The 21,215-nt window shown below is 41.0% G+C and overlaps 1 protein-coding gene across 1 annotated transcript in view; it reads right to left on the minus strand.

The window, feature by feature from the left end:
* The window catches only part of FREM1 (FRAS1 related extracellular matrix 1), a 96,958-nt gene extending 77,150 nt beyond the window's left edge, over window positions 1-19,808 (minus strand). The window contains exons 1-4 of the mRNA XM_054986978.1: window positions 19,578-19,808; window positions 9,136-9,230; window positions 7,202-7,503; window positions 4,304-4,488 (exon numbers count right to left, since the gene is read on the minus strand). Of these exons, the coding sequence (XP_054842953.1) occupies window positions 4,304-4,488; window positions 7,202-7,503; window positions 9,136-9,230; window positions 19,578-19,808 (813 nt within the window). The remainder of the gene's footprint in view (window positions 1-4,303; window positions 4,489-7,201; window positions 7,504-9,135; window positions 9,231-19,577) is intronic.
* Window positions 19,809-21,215: the final 1,407 nt, after the last annotated feature.

Consider the following 21,215-nt stretch of genomic DNA (forward strand, 5'->3'; position numbering starts at 1 on the left):
TGGAAAGACAACTAAGATTTAGGGGTGTGTTAGAATCGACTACACAAAGTGTGCAAGAATAAATGACGGATATTTTAGCAGAATTCCTGAATAAACAGCCAGAAGAAATTACAGCAAATTTGGATCTAGTATATAGGGTCAATTCTGCCTATGCACAAAAAAGAATCTACCAAGAGATGTTATTGTGCAGCTAATAACAAAAAGAATGAAAGAGAAAATTATTAAAAGACATTTTGAAAATCCCCTATCACTGGATGGAAACAGGATTAAGATAATGAAAGAGATGCCTAGAAGAATTCTCCAAGAGAGGAAAAAACAGAGAGAGCTGGCCCAAAAGTTAAGAGAGAAGGATATCAGATACAGATGAGAATTACCAGAAGGGCTCAGCTTTCAATTTAAGGGCTTGCGAATCACAATTAAAACAAGACATGAAATGGAACTGTTTTTTGAAGAAAACATAAATGACTTTCCTAGAGTATTAAGGAGATAACAGAATGGAGTACAAACTAATATCATGGAATGTTAATGGACTAAACTCACCTCAAAAAAGAAGGACAATTTTTCATTGGCTAAAGAAACAAAACTGTAACATAATTTGCCTACAAGAAACATATCAAGGAACAAGATGTTGGAAAAAGACCCACCCCCCTTTGTCCCTTCCCTCTCCCCTTTCCTTGTGATAGTCTGGTGTAGTGTTTTGTAGTTATGAAAAATAAAAAAATTTAAAAAAAAAAAGAACAAGATGTTAAATTCTTTAAAAATAACCAGTTAGGAAGAGAATATATAGCGTCAACAAAACAAAAGAAAAAAGGAGTAGTGATTTATATTAAGGAGGAGCTGGAGTCTAAATTAATTTTTCAAGATCAAAATGGAAGATATCTGGCTGTGGAAATCAATGTAAATGGTAAGAAAACCTTAGTAATAGGTCTGTATGCACCTAATGGTGCAAAAGATCAGTTTTATAGGGAAATAGTAGACAAATTAGACCAAGACTCATATGATCAGATGATAATGGTAGGAGATTTTAATGGAGCTGTGGATTTACAAATGGACAGGAAAACAAAAGGCGGCAAACAGAAAGCTGAGAAATTACCAACATCTTTTTTTGAGTTAATAGAACAAGAAAAATTGGAGGATATTTGGAGGAAAGAAAATCCTAAATGTAAAGATTATACGTATTACTCTGCGAGACATCTATCATTTTCAAGAATTGACATGATTTGGACAACAAAAGAATTAGCTTTATGGACAAAAAAAGTGGAAATAATGCCAAGAGTGAGTTCTGACCATAATCCAGTATTATGGAAAGCTACAATGGGACAGAAGAAATTACGATGGAGAATAAATGAAGATTTTGAGAAGGAATTTATTTCTAACCTGGCTAAAATATAAAAAGTTTATTGATCAAGAGAAACCACTATGGATTGTTCCAGCTGAAGTAATCAACCCGAACTTAGAGTATGAGGGGAAAGAATGGCTTACCTTTAAAGAGCTTATAGAAACAGAAAATAATGAGTTGAAACTTAGGTCAAATGAGGAATTACCATTCAAATATAGCTGGCTACAATACCGACAGATCAAAGATTTATTTGAGTCAGATCAAAGGAGGACAGGTTTTAGAATTAAAAATTCAGAGTTAGAAGAACTTTTGCTGGGGGATAATAACAAAGCAATTTCTAAAATGTATAAATTGTTATTAAAATTGCCATTTTAATTAATTTAATTACCATTTACAGAAGATGAGACAGTGAAAGTTCAAATGGTAAAGTGGGTGATAAATTGTAATAATGAATTTAATTTAATTACCATTTACAGAAGATGAGACAGTGGAAGTTCAAATGGTAAAGTGGGCGATAAATTGTAATAATGAAATTATGATGGAAGCTTGGGAGCAATTGTGGAAAAATACACTAAAAATTTCAACTTGTACCAGTATTAAAGAAGATGGCTATAAAATGATATATAGATGGTATTTAACACTGAAGAAGTTAGCCATTGCGAATAAACAGCTATCTAACAAGTGTTGGAAATGTAAGGAGCATAAAGGTTCTCTATTTCATATGTGGTGGACTTGTGGCAAGGCTAGAGACTTTTGGTCTAAAATATGTGCTGAAATGTCTTCAATACTCCAATATAATGTTGTTAAGAATCCAGAAATGTTATTATTATCCTTGCATTTAGAGGATGTTAATAGAAAAGACAGAGTATTATTGTATTATATGATAACAGCGGCAAGAACAATATTGGAAGAAAGAAGAAATACCAGAAATTGAAGAATGGACACAAAAATTGTTGTACATGGCGGAAATGGACAAATTAACAAGAAAACTGAGGGATCAAGATCCAAAGGGATTACTTTGAGGATTGGGGGAAAATGAGAAAATATTTAGAGAAAAAGTGGGATGTTAAAGGACAATTATGGTCTTTTGAAAGTTATTAAATAAGATAAGATATAGTTTAGATCTTTACCAGTAATAAAAAAGTGACAACTAGGATTTAGAAATAAGATTAGAAAACGGGGGGTTGGAGTGCTGTTGGAAGTCAACACAGAAAAGGGGGAGGGGAGGGGGTGGGAAGCATATAACCATGGGAAACGAAGGAAAATGTAACTGTTACAATGTTAATTGTATGTTAACCCATCCAATAAAAATTATATTAAAAAAAAAAGAAATTTTGTACCCCCAAATGACCTAGACTCTTATTCACCTCCCTTTTTGAAATTCCTGCATGGAACAACTTGGCGATTAACTATTAATAGTAACTATTAATAGTACCCATGCTATATGAAATATCAATAGTTAACATACTTCTTTCCCACATACAATAGATGGTGTAAGATATCTAAAACATCGGTATGCTGCCTTTCCATCCATCTTTTTTACCCATCCACTAAGATATCACTATAGAAACTGAGAGGAATGCATGTTGTGGAAGTTAGACCATTATCTGAATATAGGTCCTTTTGTGGACCTTATTCCATATAAACGCTTAGAGATGTCAGGGATTGTTTAAGAGAAAGCAGTGGACTACATGTGGCTCTTGGATTAAATGACGCTCACTGGAAGATTAGTGTGATGAACAGCTCCAGTTCCGCCTCTCCCTAAGTGCCAATTGGAGCTGATGGAATGTTGAGTGCTGGGACAGTTGGAAAAAGCAGTTGATTAACAGTTGGAGAGAGCAAGGAAGGCTTTAAGCCAGAGAGAGGGACAGCAGCTGAATCTGTCCAACCTAAAAAAAGAAATTTAGACTTCATAATAAAAGACTTGAAAGTACAACAATAGTGTGCTTATATACCGCCCATCTGGACAGATTAGTGCCACACTCAGAGCAGTGACTAATAAAGTCAGTGTTTATTACTACACCCTCAATAAAGCTAGTGAGCTAGGGCTGAGAGTAGTGGCTCACCCAAGGCCACCAACTGAGCTCATGGCAGTAGTGGGAGTCAAACCAGCAGAGTGCAGGCTCAGAACCCAGTCACTAAACTGCTACGCATAAACTCTAAGGTCAAAAGTTCAAATGAGAAGAAACTATGTATATATCTTTATGAACCACATATCTGTTGTTTAATAAAAGTTCATTTTTTTGCTCATAGTTCATCTAAAGGTGGTCTGTATTATGTAAAAGAAACACACACCTATGAAACCTTGGATGCTCAACAAATATAGGTCTGTGGAAATTAGTGGCAGCAGAAAAAGTAAAGTAGTGCAGAGCTACGATAAGTGGGGAGGCTGGGGGGCTAGGGGGCTGGTGCTGGGGGTTGGGGTGTTTAAAGGGTCCTGGCGCTTGCAAGCAGCAAGAAAGAGACCCTTTAAACTGCAGCTGTCAGGCAGGGGGATTCCCTCCGCCTGCCAGGTGATAGTTTAAAGGGACCTGCCACTTGCAAGAGGCAGGGAAAGAGCCATTTAAACTCAATCCCAAAGCTTCCCGAAGCAACCCAAATGCTTTGGGGAAGCTTTGATTTGGGATTTCCGAATTTGGAAATCCTGAATCTTTACAAATCGTGTCCAATTCAGGTATTTTATCCTGATTGGAAACCTGAAGTGCACATCCCTTTAATATAGAGAACTGGCTGTCCTGTCTGGTAACATCTCTAGAGAAGAAGAGAGGACCCTGTGTGTGTGTGAAAGGGTCAGGGCTCTCTACCTAGTAAAGGGAGACAAGACAGGTGGTGAATTGTAACTGCCTTGGCCTGTCTATATCCCTGAACCTACGAAGGGAAGTTTTGTGTGGGGCGGCAGTGTGAAGAGGTCACGACAATTAGGCTATCCAGAACAGTGTATATTCAATCATATAAGGCCTCTACCTTGTATATAGTCTTGCTTCGGCTGTCGGTGAGGTCCAGCCTGATAGGAATGTAATCAACATTGGGTGAAGGAGGATCCAAGTGCTGATATCTAAGGCTCATTAAAAAAAAATCCTCACAGGTCACTCTGATGTTCTGAATGGTCTTCCAACTTGAATTGCAGCTCCCATTCTGGCACCTACGTGCTAATAGTCCAACAGAAGTTACAGTGAAGTATGTGTTAACAGAAATTTGCAAAGAAGATGCAACCACTTACAGCTAGCTAAATGCAACTGTGAACTGAAACACAAATGAAGGTAATATATTTCTTTCCCTTCATTCTGACTTACCTCTAAACATTCAACAGTGACCCCTCTGATAAATTCAAGCAAGAATCATCTGAACCATCTCATACTACCTCTAAATCGGCCAAAAATAGATTTTGAGAGTGACAAACTGCCCTGACTGAGAAAAGAAAGGATGCATTTCCAGATTTTTATTGCACTCTGATTGTTTTTTAAAAGCCCCCCTCCAAGGTTCAGGAAAATAATTTCCTATTCAAAAAACAATAAGTTCATATTAACAAACACGAGTATCACAAAGTAAAAATGTCTAAAACACTCATTGTATCAAAATAAAAAGTAGAAACTATACACAATGTATAGTTTATGGGTACTAAATAAAGAATTGATTGAGGCCAGAAGATGTCAAATATATATGTGCTAATTCTTTGACACATATATTGTTACAATTCACCATTGACAAAGACGTTGATGAAAGATGTTTGGTCTTCTCTTTTATTCTGACACAAGAAGCATTTTATACATTATATTTACTTTGTGGTACTCTTGTTTATTAAAATTTATATCTTATAGCTTTTTAACAAGGAGATTTTTCATTAACTGTTTCTGGTTGGGGTTTTTTGGGGGGGGGGGTTATAGGTTAATTCCCCTATTTTCTTTTTTCATTGAAGATTCTGAGAGGAATGTCTTCAAAGTCTCTTCAGTCCTCTAGAGATTTCTACTAGATGAGGCGACTTAATGAGGCACCAAATATGACCCCAAACTATTCTGTAGCACCATTGCGAACAACTATAACCACTTTCTGTTTGTATACTTTTCAGTCTGAAGTAGATGTACCCTGGCAACTGAAATAGAACTATGCCGGTTGCTACAGACTTTGACACTGACTGTGGTACTTCAAATTCTGTATGATGCTGAGCATTGATACTTTCCATTGCAATGATGACTATGAAGAGTGTTTTTGTTAAAAATAAAAAATAGGTGTCTGGAGGAGCTAGAAGATCTGTGACTTCTAGCTCCTTGGTTCCACCTAAGACCCAACGCTAGCTAAGGCCTCAGATGTAGAAGGGAGAGAGACTTCACTGCACCTTGTTCTCTTTTTTTCTCTTTCCAAATCTCTCCTCCATGGTCTATAAAAGACCTGTAAACTCCTCCCCAGCATACCTTTTAGCCTGTTATTATGGGCCAAGTTTAATCATGTGCATGTCCAACAGTCCAGCCTCCAGCACCTGTTTCCCATTTGCCTGATGAGCTGCCCAATCAGGCCCATCCACAGCTGGGCAAGATTGCTCAATAACATATTCAAGCTACACATTGCATGTCCTGGTGATGCTAGTGGTCTTGTCATAGGATGGCCATAGGAACAGTTAGCAACCCAAAGTTAGCACCAGGGTCTGCTGCAGATCAGGTAGATCTAGGATATGGTCCAGTCTTGGACAGTGTATGTGTATATCTACTCATTTTCCTGGTTTGTGTCTCAGTTAGAGGTGAGAATGGACTGGAAAAACCCCACAGACCACTGGCCCATGTTCCATCATGTTTCACGGACCATGAACTTTTAACGGACCCACCCTGTTTATGGACCGGTTTGTCGGTCCGTGGTCTGTCACTTCCAGGGGCCCTAGGACTGCCCCCTTTGCACTCAGAAATGCCAAACTCGGAGCGAGGCTTCAGCAGGCTCTCTTCCAGCCACCCTCCAAGTTTGGCCAAGATTGCATTTCAGAGGTCTGAGTTACAGACCCCCCAAAAGCAACCACCCCCAGGAAACGTCCAGTAGATACTAGGAGCTGTAAATGCCAATTGACTTGCATTGGCTTGCAGCACCAAAAAGTTGCAATGAAGCAAAATCAAACAGAAAAGGGTGGGAGAAGAACCCCCTCACTCACCACACAGACATCTTCACAGCCATTGCCTAGGGAATTAATTCTTGCTCCTTGCTCGCATAGAGAAGAATGGGAGCTCTCTGGTTGGCAGCCAGAGCTGCCTATCAAGTTTTTGAGGGCTAGAATTAGTGCTTTCCCAGGCCTGCAGAACGTCCCTCCCCTCTGTGGCCTAGGGAATTAATTATTTCTCCTTGCTTGCATAGAGAAGAATGGGAGCTCTCTGGCTGGCAGCCAGAGCTGACTATCAAGTTTTTAAGGACTAGGATTGATATATTCCCAGGGCTTCCTCCATTGCCTAGGGAATTAATTCTTGTTCTTTGGTTGCATAGAGAAGAATGGGAGCTCTATGGTTGGCAGCCAGAGCTACCTATCAAGTTTTTGAGGGCTAGGATTAGTGTGTTCCAAGGGCTGCAGATGGTCTGCAAATGTCCATTCCATTGCCTAGGAAATTGATAGATCGGTGCCAGGATGTCTGGACTCATGGACCATGGACCGACAGACCAGCCCAAACGGACCAACGTTCATGAAAAACATGAGTGCCATGAACCGTGTGTTCACAAACCACGAATTGGGCTGGACTGTGTCAAATTTAGGTCCATTTTGCGGACCGTGCCCACCTCTAGTCCCAGTACATGTCAAGAACTAGCTAGTGCAAGTGCCTTAAACAGGAGTTCAACATACCCGTTTCCCTAAATGGAAATAGTAATAAGTATCAGAAACGAAGTTTGACATACTGAATGGGGGGAAGAAATTTTGAGGCTGGTCTCCACGAGGTGCTTCTTCGTTAACTTCTCTAGTAACTAGTTGACCATGGGCTGGTAGAAAGGTTTCTAAGGAGATCAGGCTTATAGTGCACTCCAAGTTTATCTTCCTGTTATAGCTTAAAGTAATTATGTTTTTGTTAATGACATTAGAAAGGCCATGAAACTCAGAGACCTCCAGGGCATTCGGGACCATTTTGATAATATTACAGTCGGGTTCAAGTAACTGAACATGAAGGATGAACAGCTCTGTGAATGTTTCCGTTTCGGTAAATCTGCAAAGGATAAATACATATACTTAATGAGGCAATGGTAAAACATCAACGTGCATGTCAAAGTCTACTAAATTTTATGAAAAGATTTGTTTCAGTCGATCTGATTGCAGGAACAAATATACAATATCTGAAAAGGCCTTTTTTGGTGATGAAATTATAATGAATGCACCATAACAGATTTCCTAAGCTGCTGTATTTCTACAACAACTATCGGGATATTTTGTTAACAATCATTCATCAGTGATTAACAATAAAATCCTAAACAGACTTATTCCAGTCTAAGCTCACTGATATTAATGAGTTTAGACTGGAGTAACTCTGTTTAGGATTTCACTGTAAGTTTAGGATAGACCACTCTCTTGTCTCCCTTTCACCCCATTAGGATCCTCGAACCTGGCAAAATCCTGAGGATCCAATTTAGTCTAGGTTTAAGGTAAAGGTAAATGTAGTCCCCTGTGCAAGCACCGAGTCATTACTGACCCATGGGGGGACATCGCATCACAACGTTTTCTTGGCAGACTTTTCTTGGCAGACTTTTTGTTACGGGGTGGTTTGCCATTGCCTTCCCCAGTCATCTACACTTTACCCCCAGGAAAGTGGGTGCTCATTTTACTGACCTCGGAAGGATGGAAGGCTGAGTCAACCTTGAGCTGACTACCTGAATCCAGCTTCCACCAGGATCGAACTCAGGTCTTGAGCAGAGCTTGGGCTGCTCACAATTTGAGTTTACCTACCAAGGGTTAGGAATGAACAAACAAGCAAGTATGAACAATGCCATACACCCCAGGAAGCTTTATAATGGTTTTTGTCTTCATTTCTTTTAAAATCTTTGTAAGTTATTCAATGCAGTATATAAAGAATACACTGGTCAGTCCTGCCAATGAACTGGTGTTTAAGAGAGGTTTTTAGTTAGTTTCTGATCAGTCTTTATCATTGTATAGCCCTATGAGTTGTAATTCTAATAAGCAAGCTATGGGCATTGGTTCATAAACCTAGTGTCTTAACCTTCTTCAGATGTTATATCTATACAACCATCTTGGAAGCCTGGTAACTGCACATATCTGAGCTCACAACCCATGATGTTCTCAATGTGTGTCAACATGTTTCTGAACAGAGCAACACACATATATAGCATGCATTACAGCTTTGGTGTATAAAAACGAGAACCATGGAAATTCCAGTAGTCTGTTTATGAATACCAAAACTGTATGCACATGCAAAATATGCACATTGTCAATGTTCAGAAAATATGGCGACAGTGCATTCTGGGAATGAGAAGCTGTATGTGTATTTAGAAGACTCCTGCTACACACTGTCGTAACGCTTGAAAAAGGTTTTTGAGAGATCCGTTGTTGGAATGATCGTTGCCATCATTAACCGCCACCATCATCGGCAGGAAAAAACATTGTTATTGGCGGACCAAGGTGGAGAATGGTATTATATGCTTGGCACTATAACATCTTGTATAACAGCAAAGGAGCACCTATGTTTGTTTTTCATCATTGTAACATAAGAAGAAAATATTGGGATGTAAGTAGATAACATTCCAATGTCTGTATTCTGTTAGCAAATGATGGAAATTATTTCCTAAGAAATACTTCTTTACAAAAGTAATACCCCGGTATGACTTACCTGTATAACCTCAGCATGACTCGGTCTTCATTGAGAATTGGGCAGCCATTATGAGTGTATTTGACTTCATTGGGAAGAAAATGGCAATCAAATACCTGTTAATGATAAGCTTCGTTAAAAAGAACGCAGGTATGTTCTCTAGACCCTGACCTGGGTAGTCCAGACAAGTCTCATCTTGTCAAATCTCAGAAGCTAAAAAGTATCAGCCTTATCGGATGGGAGACCCCCAAAGAAGGCCAGGGTTGCACAGTCAGGCAATGGCTAACGTCTCTTAGCCCCTTGCCTTGAAACCCCCAATAGGGATCACCACAAGCCAGCTATGACTTGAGGGCACTTTCCACCACCAGTGTGTTCTCTAGAGCATGTGCCCTTTCAGCCGATTTTGGTTTGTCTTAAAAATGTATTGCAATGCCGGAGTGATGTAAAAATTCATCCCATAGCATAGAAACTAGTAATATGGGAATCATTGTTCACAAAGGAGAAGAATAATACTTAAATACTAATTTGAAATTGCTTTTATAAAATTTTAATCCAAGTGTGGTTAGCTCAATTCTTGCAGGATTTGGGTCCCATGCTGCTGATCCATCACTGAGGACGACGTCTTCTCAGCCAGCAACTTCTATTCCATTGCCCCATACTCTGTAATACTCTGCAATAATACTTCATACATTATAAGCGACAGCAGCATTATTTGGACAGAAGAGTACATATTAGAGGTGTGCACCAAGAAAGTTTCTATTTCAGTTTCAGTTCTGGGGGATTGCAGAATAATTCCATTCCATTACTAGTTTGTTCCAGGTCAGGCTGTAACAGCTTGGAACGGAACCATATGGTTTTTTTTCATTTTCATGAGTTTTGGTCTGTTGCACGCCCATTGGCTGCACATGTGCTAACGGACACTGTTCTTTTCAAGGGGAGGGTGGAGAAATGAGGGTCTGGGATAGCTGCTTTTGCACTTAAACCCAAAACAGAATCAATTATTAGTCCCCCTCCTGGTCTAAACCATTGATCCACTGCGCTTTTCCTTACACTCAATAACATCCACACACAACAACAATGGACTCATAGAAGGCAAGTGTCAATGGGTGGAGCAGTTCAGTGCAGCAGCATTAAAAACAAGCCTGCTTCACGCTCACTTTTTTCTTGTGCTATAGGGCCAATAACTTATTACCTTGCATTCTGCTGTTCCTGTTGGTTTCATGTTTCCTTGTTCTTTATTCCCACAATGAATCCAAATCCTTCCTTTTGATGCTCAGCATTCAGCTGCAAAATGGGGCATTCTCGCTGCCAATCTTCTCCATTGCCCGAGTGCAGGCAGGCAGAATGAATTGGCTGGAAACCCCTCCCTCCCCAGACCTATGTTTTCCCCATAAGTTTTCTTTTTGCTGTGGGGGCAGGCAGGATTGTTTTTGAAAGGGCAGAGTAGTTGAATGGCTCACAGGATAGGGGGGAGGGAGAGCAATCCTAAACAGGTCTACACAGAGGCAAGTCCCATGTTATTCAATAGTGCTTACTCCCAGGAATATGTCTTTTGAATTGCAGCCTATGATCAAAGACTCCCTTCAAAACATTTCCAGAGCTGATAGGAGGAGAGGGGTCTCCCCTTGCAAGGACCGGATTGGCAGGGTTTCAAAGACTGCCATTTCCCAAACAGCTACAGGGTGGGGGTGGGGAAATGCACTCATGCGCATTGATTTCATTCCACCTACCCACCAACAGAGTTAATTAATTAATTAATAAAGTAAGGTCTTTCTCCCTTTGGGATCTGATTGGCGCTGTTCAGGAAAACAAGCTGCTACCCTGCAAGGCCAGCCCAGTCCCTGCTTGCTGGTGGAAGATACAAACTGAAATGAAACAAACAAACTTTTTGGCAGGAGGAACTTGCTACGATTTATTTCCACAAATTTGGTTCAGCATTCCAGAAGTTGCTTTAACGAGCACAACCAGTGAGTACTGTGTGATTTTTGTGGCTCTTTTTTCTGTTATGCACATTCTAGTATATATAGTAGGGAACGCCAGCCAACTGGCTGCACAGGTGTTCATGTAGCTTTTTTACAGCAGCATACACCTCTTCAAAAGCAGGTGGTTGTGTCTCCTTTACACAAAGTGGCTGCTGATACTAAATTATTTTGTCTATGCGGTTGTGAAATAGTTGTGGTTCTGGTTTCAGTGTTTTTTATGGTTCAGAAACTGACTCCGAGCCTTCCAAATACAAGGGAATATAGTAAATATTGTGACCATTTAGCACCATATTATAGATTTGTTAACAACCAGATAGCCAATGTGCAATATCCAGGTTTACTTCCACTCAGTCATGAAGCTCTCTGGGTGACTTTGGGTCAGTCAGCTTAACATACCTCATAGAACTGTTGTGAGGATAAAATAGAGAAGAACTATGTATGAGCTTCTGGAGGGGTAACAAAAAATTAGACAGAGCCAAACACTGCCCCTTAAATCTGATGCTGAAAAGCCTAACCATTTTCAAGCATTAGGCTTTTTATTCAATTATTTCAATTGGTTTTCAGTGTGAATATAAAAAACAAATTTGGATAAAATTTTCAATGGCATTATGACTGCCCATCTTACACTGTGTGTGACTGTTCAGAGAAAGTGCCAGTGTTGCCAGCCCCCCCCCCCCATTCCTGTTATGGAGCCTGATATGAACTGTGCCAGTTTCCTGCCTTGCTGTTTTGAAGCTCTGCCAAAGACTCTGTTAGGGGCAGCAATGCCCATGCCTGCTTCCTGCCTCTCTGCTGTTATGGACTGTGTTACCTATGCCTGTTTCCTGCCTCCTTGGACACCTACCTCACCTGGGCCCAGAGCCATGCCACTAGCAACACTGTGCCAGCCAGAGGGACTCTCCATGAGCCGGGCCAGGCACCCCCTGATCAGGTCCCACGGGGAGCCCCTGGCAGGATGGTCGCTAAGTCTGCCCATTCACCAAGCAGCCTATCAATTAGCTCGGAAGATATGCCCAGAGAGAAGCCATGCCCCGACTGCAGAAACAGTTTGCAGTCAAGAAGCCATTTCGTGAACCTGTGCAGAGCATGTCCGCAACACCTTGCCCTGCTCTGCATATCAAGGGAGGCCGCCTCAGTGACGGACATCAAGGGCCGGCGATCCAAACACATTTAATGACACCAGGACCATGCAGCCGCAGCATCCCTGGAATCAATCAACCTGACATCCCCTTCCTCCTTTCCTGCCCGCCCCCCTAAGGTGTTACTATCTGATATCCTGACTCTAAAGGTGGCCCATTCGTCTTAGAGATAGGAGCAATAAAAACCTTTTGTTTTTACACCTGAGAGCCACTGGGAAAGCATAAGCTTCAAAACCCCTTTTTGGGTATTTAAGCAGGATTCTTCTGCCTCGAGGCGCGCCTTCCCTATCCACACCCTTGCTTATCTCTCTGCTAGTCTAACACAGGCCGTTAGATGAATACACATTGGCTGCTGATCCTTTTTCCTCTCACCGTGACAGGTTCGTATTACAACTACCCCAGTTCCAGCGTACTCATATGGGAGCCTGCTAATGCAACTGCCTCTATGCTTTCCTTGCTCTATTTTCTTAGTACTTGTATGTTCTTGATTGAATGTGCATTAGTATAGGTACATGCAACATTTTTGCATTAAAACAACATTTTATTTGAAGAAATCGCCTCCTCTTTCTTGCTGCATTGGAAGTGGACCTTGGTATACATTGGGTAAGATCCGCACTTAATTTAGTCCCAGACTGCTAGCTAATTTCCCCATAAAATAGCAGTTCTGGTAACACCAGTAATAGGTAAATCAATGATCAGTTGGTGCTACTGAATGACTCCCAAGTCTGCCATCCCACCTTATGCCTAATAGTAGGCAGTATCACATCTTTGTCTGGATTAACAACCGTCATGGCGTTTTTATACTTGACACTAAGAAGTCCATTTGAGCTTGCCTCATACTTTTAGTCTTGTGTATGAAGGTTGCTAATGTGAGGAAGAATTTGAAAGAAACTGAATCTATATCTCTTAGGATTCAGTTTTTAAAACAAAGCCAAATTAAGTCTTGCATGAGAAAATTACTTCGGATGTTAAGAGACTCAAAGGCAATTTAAGCCTCACATTTGAAATTCTTCTTAGCCTTGAGAAATCATCATCTTCCATGGCAGGAAGATAACTGTATCTTCATACAGCAATCCATCAGAAAATAATGCTCATACTATCCAGAAACTGTATTTTTCTATCATTAGTTCCTGTTAATTGATAACTAGGGAGATAAATAATGAAAGGTTTTTTTCTTCAGCAGAACTCTCACCATAGACAGAAAGCGATTATAAAACAGACACAATCTGCTTTGTTAAAAAGAAACATCTGTTTTATGCTTCCTAATATGTTTTCCTTTCATATGAACAGGCAGCCATAATTGTCCATAAATTTAACAAGTAAAACAAAGGAGAGCTAAATCTTTTCCTAATTACTGTCTGGCTTTGCTTTTATTTCCACTTCAACTACTTTTCAATTACAATTTGTAATTAAATTGTCACACATTCCTAGCACATTACTCACTTTAATGACAGCAAACTTGATCATAGGACAGGCCTTTGCAATGGTTAAAGGGAAAGAATCCTTCAGCAAAAGAAGGGCAGGTACTGATGATCTTTTATCGAGTTAAACTAAAAGCTCTTGTTTACCTGATCCAAATCCTTTCCAATTTGGCCGTGAGGTTTTATGTCACCCCACTGCAATAGACAGGCATTGTGCTTTTCTTTGCTACGGCACAGCACTATCGGGGTTTAGGTTTTGGATTGTCAACTGACTGAGAAAAAAGTTTGGGACATTTCTGTGCTGTTAATAGTGGTGTGATGTGCTGAAATAAATCAGTGAAACTTTTCATGATATGGAAACAAATATTACTTTCTGTTAATATCTGTGCATCAAGCTGATGTAAGATGCACAGATACAGAGGCAAATTAAAAAAAACTGGCAACCTGCAATAATCCTACAGTTATGGGGTTGCTCTCACATCACGGAATGGCTTGCCTAAGGCTATCAGGAAGGCGCCCATGCTTCTATTGTGTCATAGACTAAGCAAAGTATGTAAATCTGCTTAGGCGGGTTCTGCCACTCAAATATCTCATCATACACACACACAGAGAAGGGTGGATCCAACCATCCCCCAGTCTGAAAGACTTTGCTCCAACTTAAGTGGCTCCTCCAATGGAAGAGCAACTTTAGTTTTAGTGTTATCAACCTCCAGGTGGAATTTGGCGTTCTTCTGGAATTGCAATTGATATCTTGATTATGACAATTATTTGCTTGCCTGGAGGAAATGGCAATTTCAGAGCTTCCTCCTACCCCCAAACTCCTCCCTTTTCCCTGGTATCACCCCCCAAATCTCCAGAAATTTTCCTACCTGGAGTTGGCAATACCATCTTGGAAAAATGCTTCTAACCTGGGGTATAAATATTTTAATAAATAATAAATAAATGTGACTCAATGGAGTGGTAGGATGGGGTAGGATCTGTCCCACTACATAATGCTTAATTTTAACCATCTGATCAGTCTAGGATCAACGCATTTTGTTAAAACAAAAGCCGTTTTCACACATCTTACCAGCCATGCATAATCTCGCAAAACTCCTGGAATGACAGTGCCTTCCTGGCGCGGTTTTCCATCATAACTCCGGCTTGTGACAGGAAATTGTGCCAGGAAGACGCCGTTGTTCCAGGAGTTTTGTGTGATTTTGCACGGCCGGTAAGACATGAAAACGGCCAAACAACCAAACCAGGGCCTGTATTTATTCTTCATTAGTTTCTCAGGAGAGAGACCACATTACTTGCTCTTATTCTGTTATTTATTTAAGCATCTACAACCAAATGAGGTCTTATATAAAAATAAATAAATAAATTCCAGATTACAAATTAAGTCATACCTCTGCATTACAACCTGTCACCTATAACTGACAAAAATTCCCATGTACTCTTAATATAGCCACTTACCACACAACTGCAGTTTCTAACCTGTTGGCTGTTTGGCTCTGGAAATTTTAGGATGTTTTGAAGATTTGTCCAGTTCTCCCTAACATTTTAAATGGATTTTTGTACAGATTAATAAGAGAGAGTGGTCAAAAAGTGAAATCTTTTGTGTGTCATTGTACTAGATACCATTGAGACCAGAGGGGAATACCATATTAATAAAACAAGAGGGCAGCTATTTGGGGTACAGAAACAGACAGTGCGCATTTATGTATTTTATTAAATTGTTTAAAATATTTTATATATTTGTATTTAAAATGTTTGCCACTTTGGACCCTAAATTGGGTAGAAAAGTGGCATAGACATATCATAAATAAATAAGTAAATTACACAAATACATGAAACTGCCTTAAGATGAATTAGGTCATTGGTCTATTAAACTCAGTATTGCCTACTCTGAGTGGCATCAGCTCTTCAAGGCTCAGTCTAGGGTTGCCAGGTCCAGGTTGTGAAATTCCTGGAGATTTGAGGGATGGAGCTTGGGGAGGGCAGGGTTTGGAGAGGAGCTAGAACTTAGCGGGTTATGATGCCATAGACTCCACCTTCCAAAGCAGCCACTTTCTCCAGAGGAACTGATCTCTGTCATCTGGGCATCAGTTGTAATTCCAGGATATCTCCACCTACCACTTGGAGGTTGGCAATCTTATCTCAGTTGGAGTTCTTCTATAACACCTACTGCCTGTCCTTTTAATGGAAGATTCCATCTATTGATCCTGGGGCCTTCTACATGCCAAGTAGATTTTTACCATTGAGCTACAGCCACTCACCATACTACAGCAGAATTTGAGTCCAGTGGTACCTTAGAGACCAAGATTTTCAGGGTATAAGCTTCCAACAGTCAAAGCTTCCTTTTTCAGAGACCATACTATAGACTTTTGTTACTATTTAAAGCAACATTTGGAAAGGTAAATTGTCCAACAGGGATGTACAAGGCTAGCTGCTGAGAAGGAAGAGTAGATGAATTATTCTTAAATCCTCTGAGAGAACTCCAGGCACTAAAGCCCATAATTAGCTTCAATTCTAGTGCCGTAACTGGGGCTATAATGATTCACAGTGCAATCCTAAACAGAGTTACTCCAGCCTAAGCCCATTAAAATAAGCAGGTTTACAGAGAATCTATTCAATGGGACTCGGTCTCAGGAAAGTGTTCTTAGGATTGCATTGAATAATGCCAACTTGCCCCACTAAGTACCTTCAGTATGCAGCACACATGGTAGCTGGCCGAGGCCCACAGCATCTTAGCACTCCTTCCTTTCTCAACTCACGCCAAAATGCAGTGGGCAAACATTACTACCATGGCTTTATGAGTGTTGCATAAATGCCTTGTGCATGGAGAGAAATGAGATACAGCTGGAGTGTAGGAATGGCCAGCTTCAGTGACTCATTAATGGGAACTGACAGACAACTGTGATACAAAACACCTGGAAAGCAGGTGACACAAATTTGTTGAGTAGAACTGTCAAGATGGAACTTTATTTTTTAAAAAACCAGCAATGAAAACAGTTTTTGAAATGTGGATGTTCTAGATGAGTACTGCTTACTGTGGACTGACCTCTGCTCCTATCAGTACTTGACTACAGAGATTACAGAAACGCAATAAAACTTCAGTGTTCTCTTATTCAAATAGCAAGTAGCAGAAGAAAAGAACTTTCCACCACTTTGTAGAGCATGAAATACTATTTAGAATTCTGAATGTATGTGCTTGAATCTAGCAGAACATTTTCATATGTGCAAGTATGTGGGTCCCAGATTATGCAGAGATTTAAAGGACCATCATCTTGAAGTGAACCCTGAAGTGAACAGATTGCTAGTATAGGTCTAGTGGGAGTCACAAGTACAGAGCCAAACTACACGAGACACCAGATACGTGTTCTTTATGTGTCAGGTCCCACAGGGTTCCCTGGGTAGTATAGTCTTACGAAGAACAGCTGCTCAATGCAATTCTCCACTGGGGGAAGAGGGATGGGAGTGGTTCTCTCTCTTTCAAAAAGCCTAGGCTCAGGCTTTCCTCCAGGAGCTCAGGGCAGGGAGACATAACAGGAGGCAGGAAATCCAGGGATGCTTTTTGCAAGACAGAGAGAATCCCTCCTATTGCTCTTCTCCTCCTCAGCAGAGAAATGCATTGTGGATTCTCTCTCTTGCAAAAAACAGCCCTGGATTTCCTGCCTCCTGTTATGTCCCACCCTCCACCCCCCAGCTGAGGCTTTTTGAAGGAGAGAGAATCCCTCCCATAACTCTTCACCTGGCTGAGAATTGCATAGAGTGGATGTTCTTTGTAAGACTACACTACCCAGGGAACCTTGCAGTACTCGACATGTGAAGAACACGTCTGGTGTCTCGTGTGGTTTGGCTCACAATCTCTAAGCAAATGAGTAGCCACACATGCACCAGTTTCCAAGTTGTCTTCAAAGGCAACCCCACACACAGTAATCTGTTTTTCAGTAGTTTAGATGTATGATGTCAGATTATCCTCCCTCCTTCTAGGCTCTTCTAATTTCTTAATCAGATGTAGGTTTTTTATAGGGCACTTTTTGTGCCCCTGCCTGATCTTGATTTGGAAAAAAATCACCCCATCTAAAATGGTAATCAACTCCTTCTGGAGTATTAGCTTTGCTTTCGAACATCACCTCTGTCAGCTTGTTCTCTCTCATTTATTTGACCACTGCACTTAGGCACTAGTTGAGAACACAAACAGAAATATTTGAATGCTCTGTCAAAGAAATATAGAGGTGGATGCTATCAGCTTGTTGATGATAATCCAACCCAAAGCTCTGGATGATCTAATTTAGCAGCCTTTCAATTATATTAAATATGTTGCACTGGGTGAAGGTATGCAGCCAGACACCTAGCAATGGACTTAGCAATACCAATGCAAACTGTGTGATTGGGGGGGAAAGGCCCAAAACTATTGGCATGCTATACCAGTAACCCCTGTCACTTTCTTCAACTGAGCAAATAAATTAGCCTGGTTAGAAGAAGTATCAAAAGCCACTGAGACTAATAAATCAAGAAACAACACACCCTGAACCATCCAGCATACAGAAATCGCCCTCCTGAGTAAACAAAACTGTTTCAGTCCTACAACCAAGCTCACAGCCAAATTGAAATGAGTCAATGACATTTTCTAGAATATGTAGATAGTGACAGGTTCTGTTGAGCTATTCTATTACTAGTTTTAATAAATTATTTAGAAATACATCACTTTGGCCAGATCATATCTATGGTTAACATCTACTTTAAAACAACAACAAACAAATGCAATTAATGTTTGTTGTTAATTGTTTAAATGCCCAGACAAACAAGAATATGAGAGTTCTATCAATGAAACTTCCAACACTCCTTTTTTCTTCTAAAAATCAGGCGTGCATAGCCCTAATTCAGCTTGTGACTGTAGTGTGAAAGGAGGGTAATTAAACTTCCCTCCATTATGTGTTTGCTCCAGCAGGGAAAATAGTGACTCCCTAGAGCCATTTTAGATTGGGAGTATGGTGGAGTGCAGGGGGAGGCTTAAAGCCCTCTCCTCCTCATAGACCTGATTGGAGCTTTCTCCTCCTCATGGTCCCACTATGCTTGTAGAGGGGGGAAATACTGGGAGCTCTGTTTACTGGGAAACTTGGAACTCTATGATGTTGATTTTATGTTGCATTAATATAGACAGTTGGGAGGGAAGAAAGGAGGTGACACAGGGCTTCTGTTTTCAGTGCCAGCTGTGTAGTTCCAGTTCTAGTGTTTTCTGTATTCAGATTGATCAAGCTTTGTTTTCTTCTAATAAACGCAGATGGGGAAGTTTACAAGACAAATCAGGAGAGGAAAGGCAATATGGGAAATATGTTGTATTGTTGCTACATAGTGGAAAGAAAACAAAACCCTCTTTTGTATGTTTACCATCTGTTGGCAATTCTTGGAGCTGAACAAATAACATGATCTGTAGTAGGTTTGCATTTTAGTCACGCCAGTATTACAGAGGGAATAATTAAAAGAGCCCTTGCATACAGTAAAGTCGTCTACATTGCTGCACATTGCCCTAGAGACATTGGTTATCCTCAGTGTATATAAACAAGCAGCTGGTGTACTTCATGGTAGCTCTTAACAGTAACAACAAAAACCCTCCCACAGATTTGGGGGCAAAGTGCCCTTTCTTCCAGCCATTCAGTAAGACTGAAAAGGACAAGGCCAGTCAGCCTCCAGTGTGTGAGTGTAACTGTGTTCTTAATTTAACCATTGTTTTAGTCTGGAAGATAGGTTTCACAAGCAGCTATTTACATTAAGTATCAGGCTTCATTCACAAAGCAAGATAACGGCTGTTTGCTGGTAACTGTCACCCTACTTTTTCAAATGGTTGCTCCTACCCATAATTCCTCACTCCCCTCTCTCACACTCATGCAAAGTTCCACACGATTACCATGTAATGAAATTCTCTTTCTACATACCTGTGGGGTTAGCTTCCCAACTCTCTGTGTTATTGGCTCGTTCATCACCACTTCTATTTTGCAGGTATCCTTCTCTCTGGGGATGGAAAACTGCAAGTCTTCTTGTGACAGGAAGACAGACTGACCCTTCATCACTTTCACCCCATGGTTGACGTTGACAAAGGAGGAGCAGATGCCTCGCAGATTGAGTGCAAACAGCAAAAGGAGCCAGCTGTTCTCCAAAGCCTTCATAGTGTTAGCCGTGATGAAAATCCCTTACAAAGGAGGGGCTGTCTTGGTCCTTCCAGAGAAGCTTCACCGTATAATCAAGGGCATCAGACTACAGCACACCAGTTGTGTCATATTAAGGATATGTCCTTCATAATGAAATTTGGACAAGGTGGGTCTTTCAGAGTACCGTCAGGTTAATCAGTTCATGGAAGAATCCCAGCATTCAAAATAAGAAGCCCGTCTGTCAAAATCTAGGAGGGGGGGCAGGAGAGGAGAAAGGAGTGAAAAAAAGGTATAGCATATCTATTCAGCACAAGCAACATTCTCTTAGTCACATTTCAGAATAGCTAGGCTGCAGCCTAAGGGATACAGGCCTAGTGCAGACAGCTGAATCTTTTTTCCCAGCATGCTCAGCCTAGACTGCCAGCATGCGCCACCTCAAAGCTCTTTTGCATGTTACAGTCTACAATATTTTGGTGCAGAAAATGTAACAGGCACCATCCAATCAATCAATCAATCGCACCCACCCACACAACCCCACACCCTTGGTGGCAAAAAAAGTAACCTATATAATTTGAAATTTGCTGCCTAATAGTTCCTTTTAAGCAGGTTGCTTCAGTCTGCCTAATGATGCAGCTGGCCCTGAAAGGAAGTAATGAAAGAGAAAATTCCTGATTTATACTCCTTCTATTATTTGTTTCTAAGAATTTCTTGGAAGTTCATGTGTCTTGAGTAGGTTTGCCAATCCCCTGCCCGGGGTGGGGGATCCTCTGCTCCCACCTCCTCCCCTCGAACCCACTTACCTGGCCAGTGGGGGGGGGCTGGGGCACCCCCGGCAGTGTGGCACACCCCTGCGCCACACCGCAGCATGCTCCTATGCCCCACAACAGGCCCGTTTCAGGCTGAATTGGGCCTTCGGGGGGGGGCGATTCAGCCCTTTGGCGAGCACGGGAGCACATGCCGGGCCGCCTTTTAACCTGCATGATGATGTCACTTCCGAAGTGACGTCATTGCACAGGCTGGGAGCATGCACGCGCTATGTACACGCATGAGGAGGTACAGTGAAGACTTCAGAGAGTGGGTGCCAGAGTGGGTGCCAGGCTCCCAGTCCCCCACTGGGGGACTCAAGGGACCTGGCAACACTAGTCCTGAGGATCTTCGTGGCATATTGTCCTCAATACTTATTTATCTACAATGCTGTAGCAATCCACCAGTGGGTTTCAACCCATAATTTAGGAAATATTTTTCTGGAACCACATAGAGGAAGATATCCCAAAAGCCTAACTATTTATTTATTTAAAATGTGTAGTATTTATTTAAAAGATGTAACTGCCTTTCCTCCAAATGTACTCAAAGCCCTTTATTATGTAGAACATAAACATCAGAAAACAGTTTTAAAAAGGGATTAAAATACATTTAAAAGCTGTC

Source organism: Eublepharis macularius, chromosome 8, assembly GCF_028583425.1.
Source record: "Eublepharis macularius isolate TG4126 chromosome 8, MPM_Emac_v1.0, whole genome shotgun sequence".
NCBI classification, from domain to species: domain Eukaryota; kingdom Metazoa; phylum Chordata; class Lepidosauria; order Squamata; family Eublepharidae; genus Eublepharis; species Eublepharis macularius.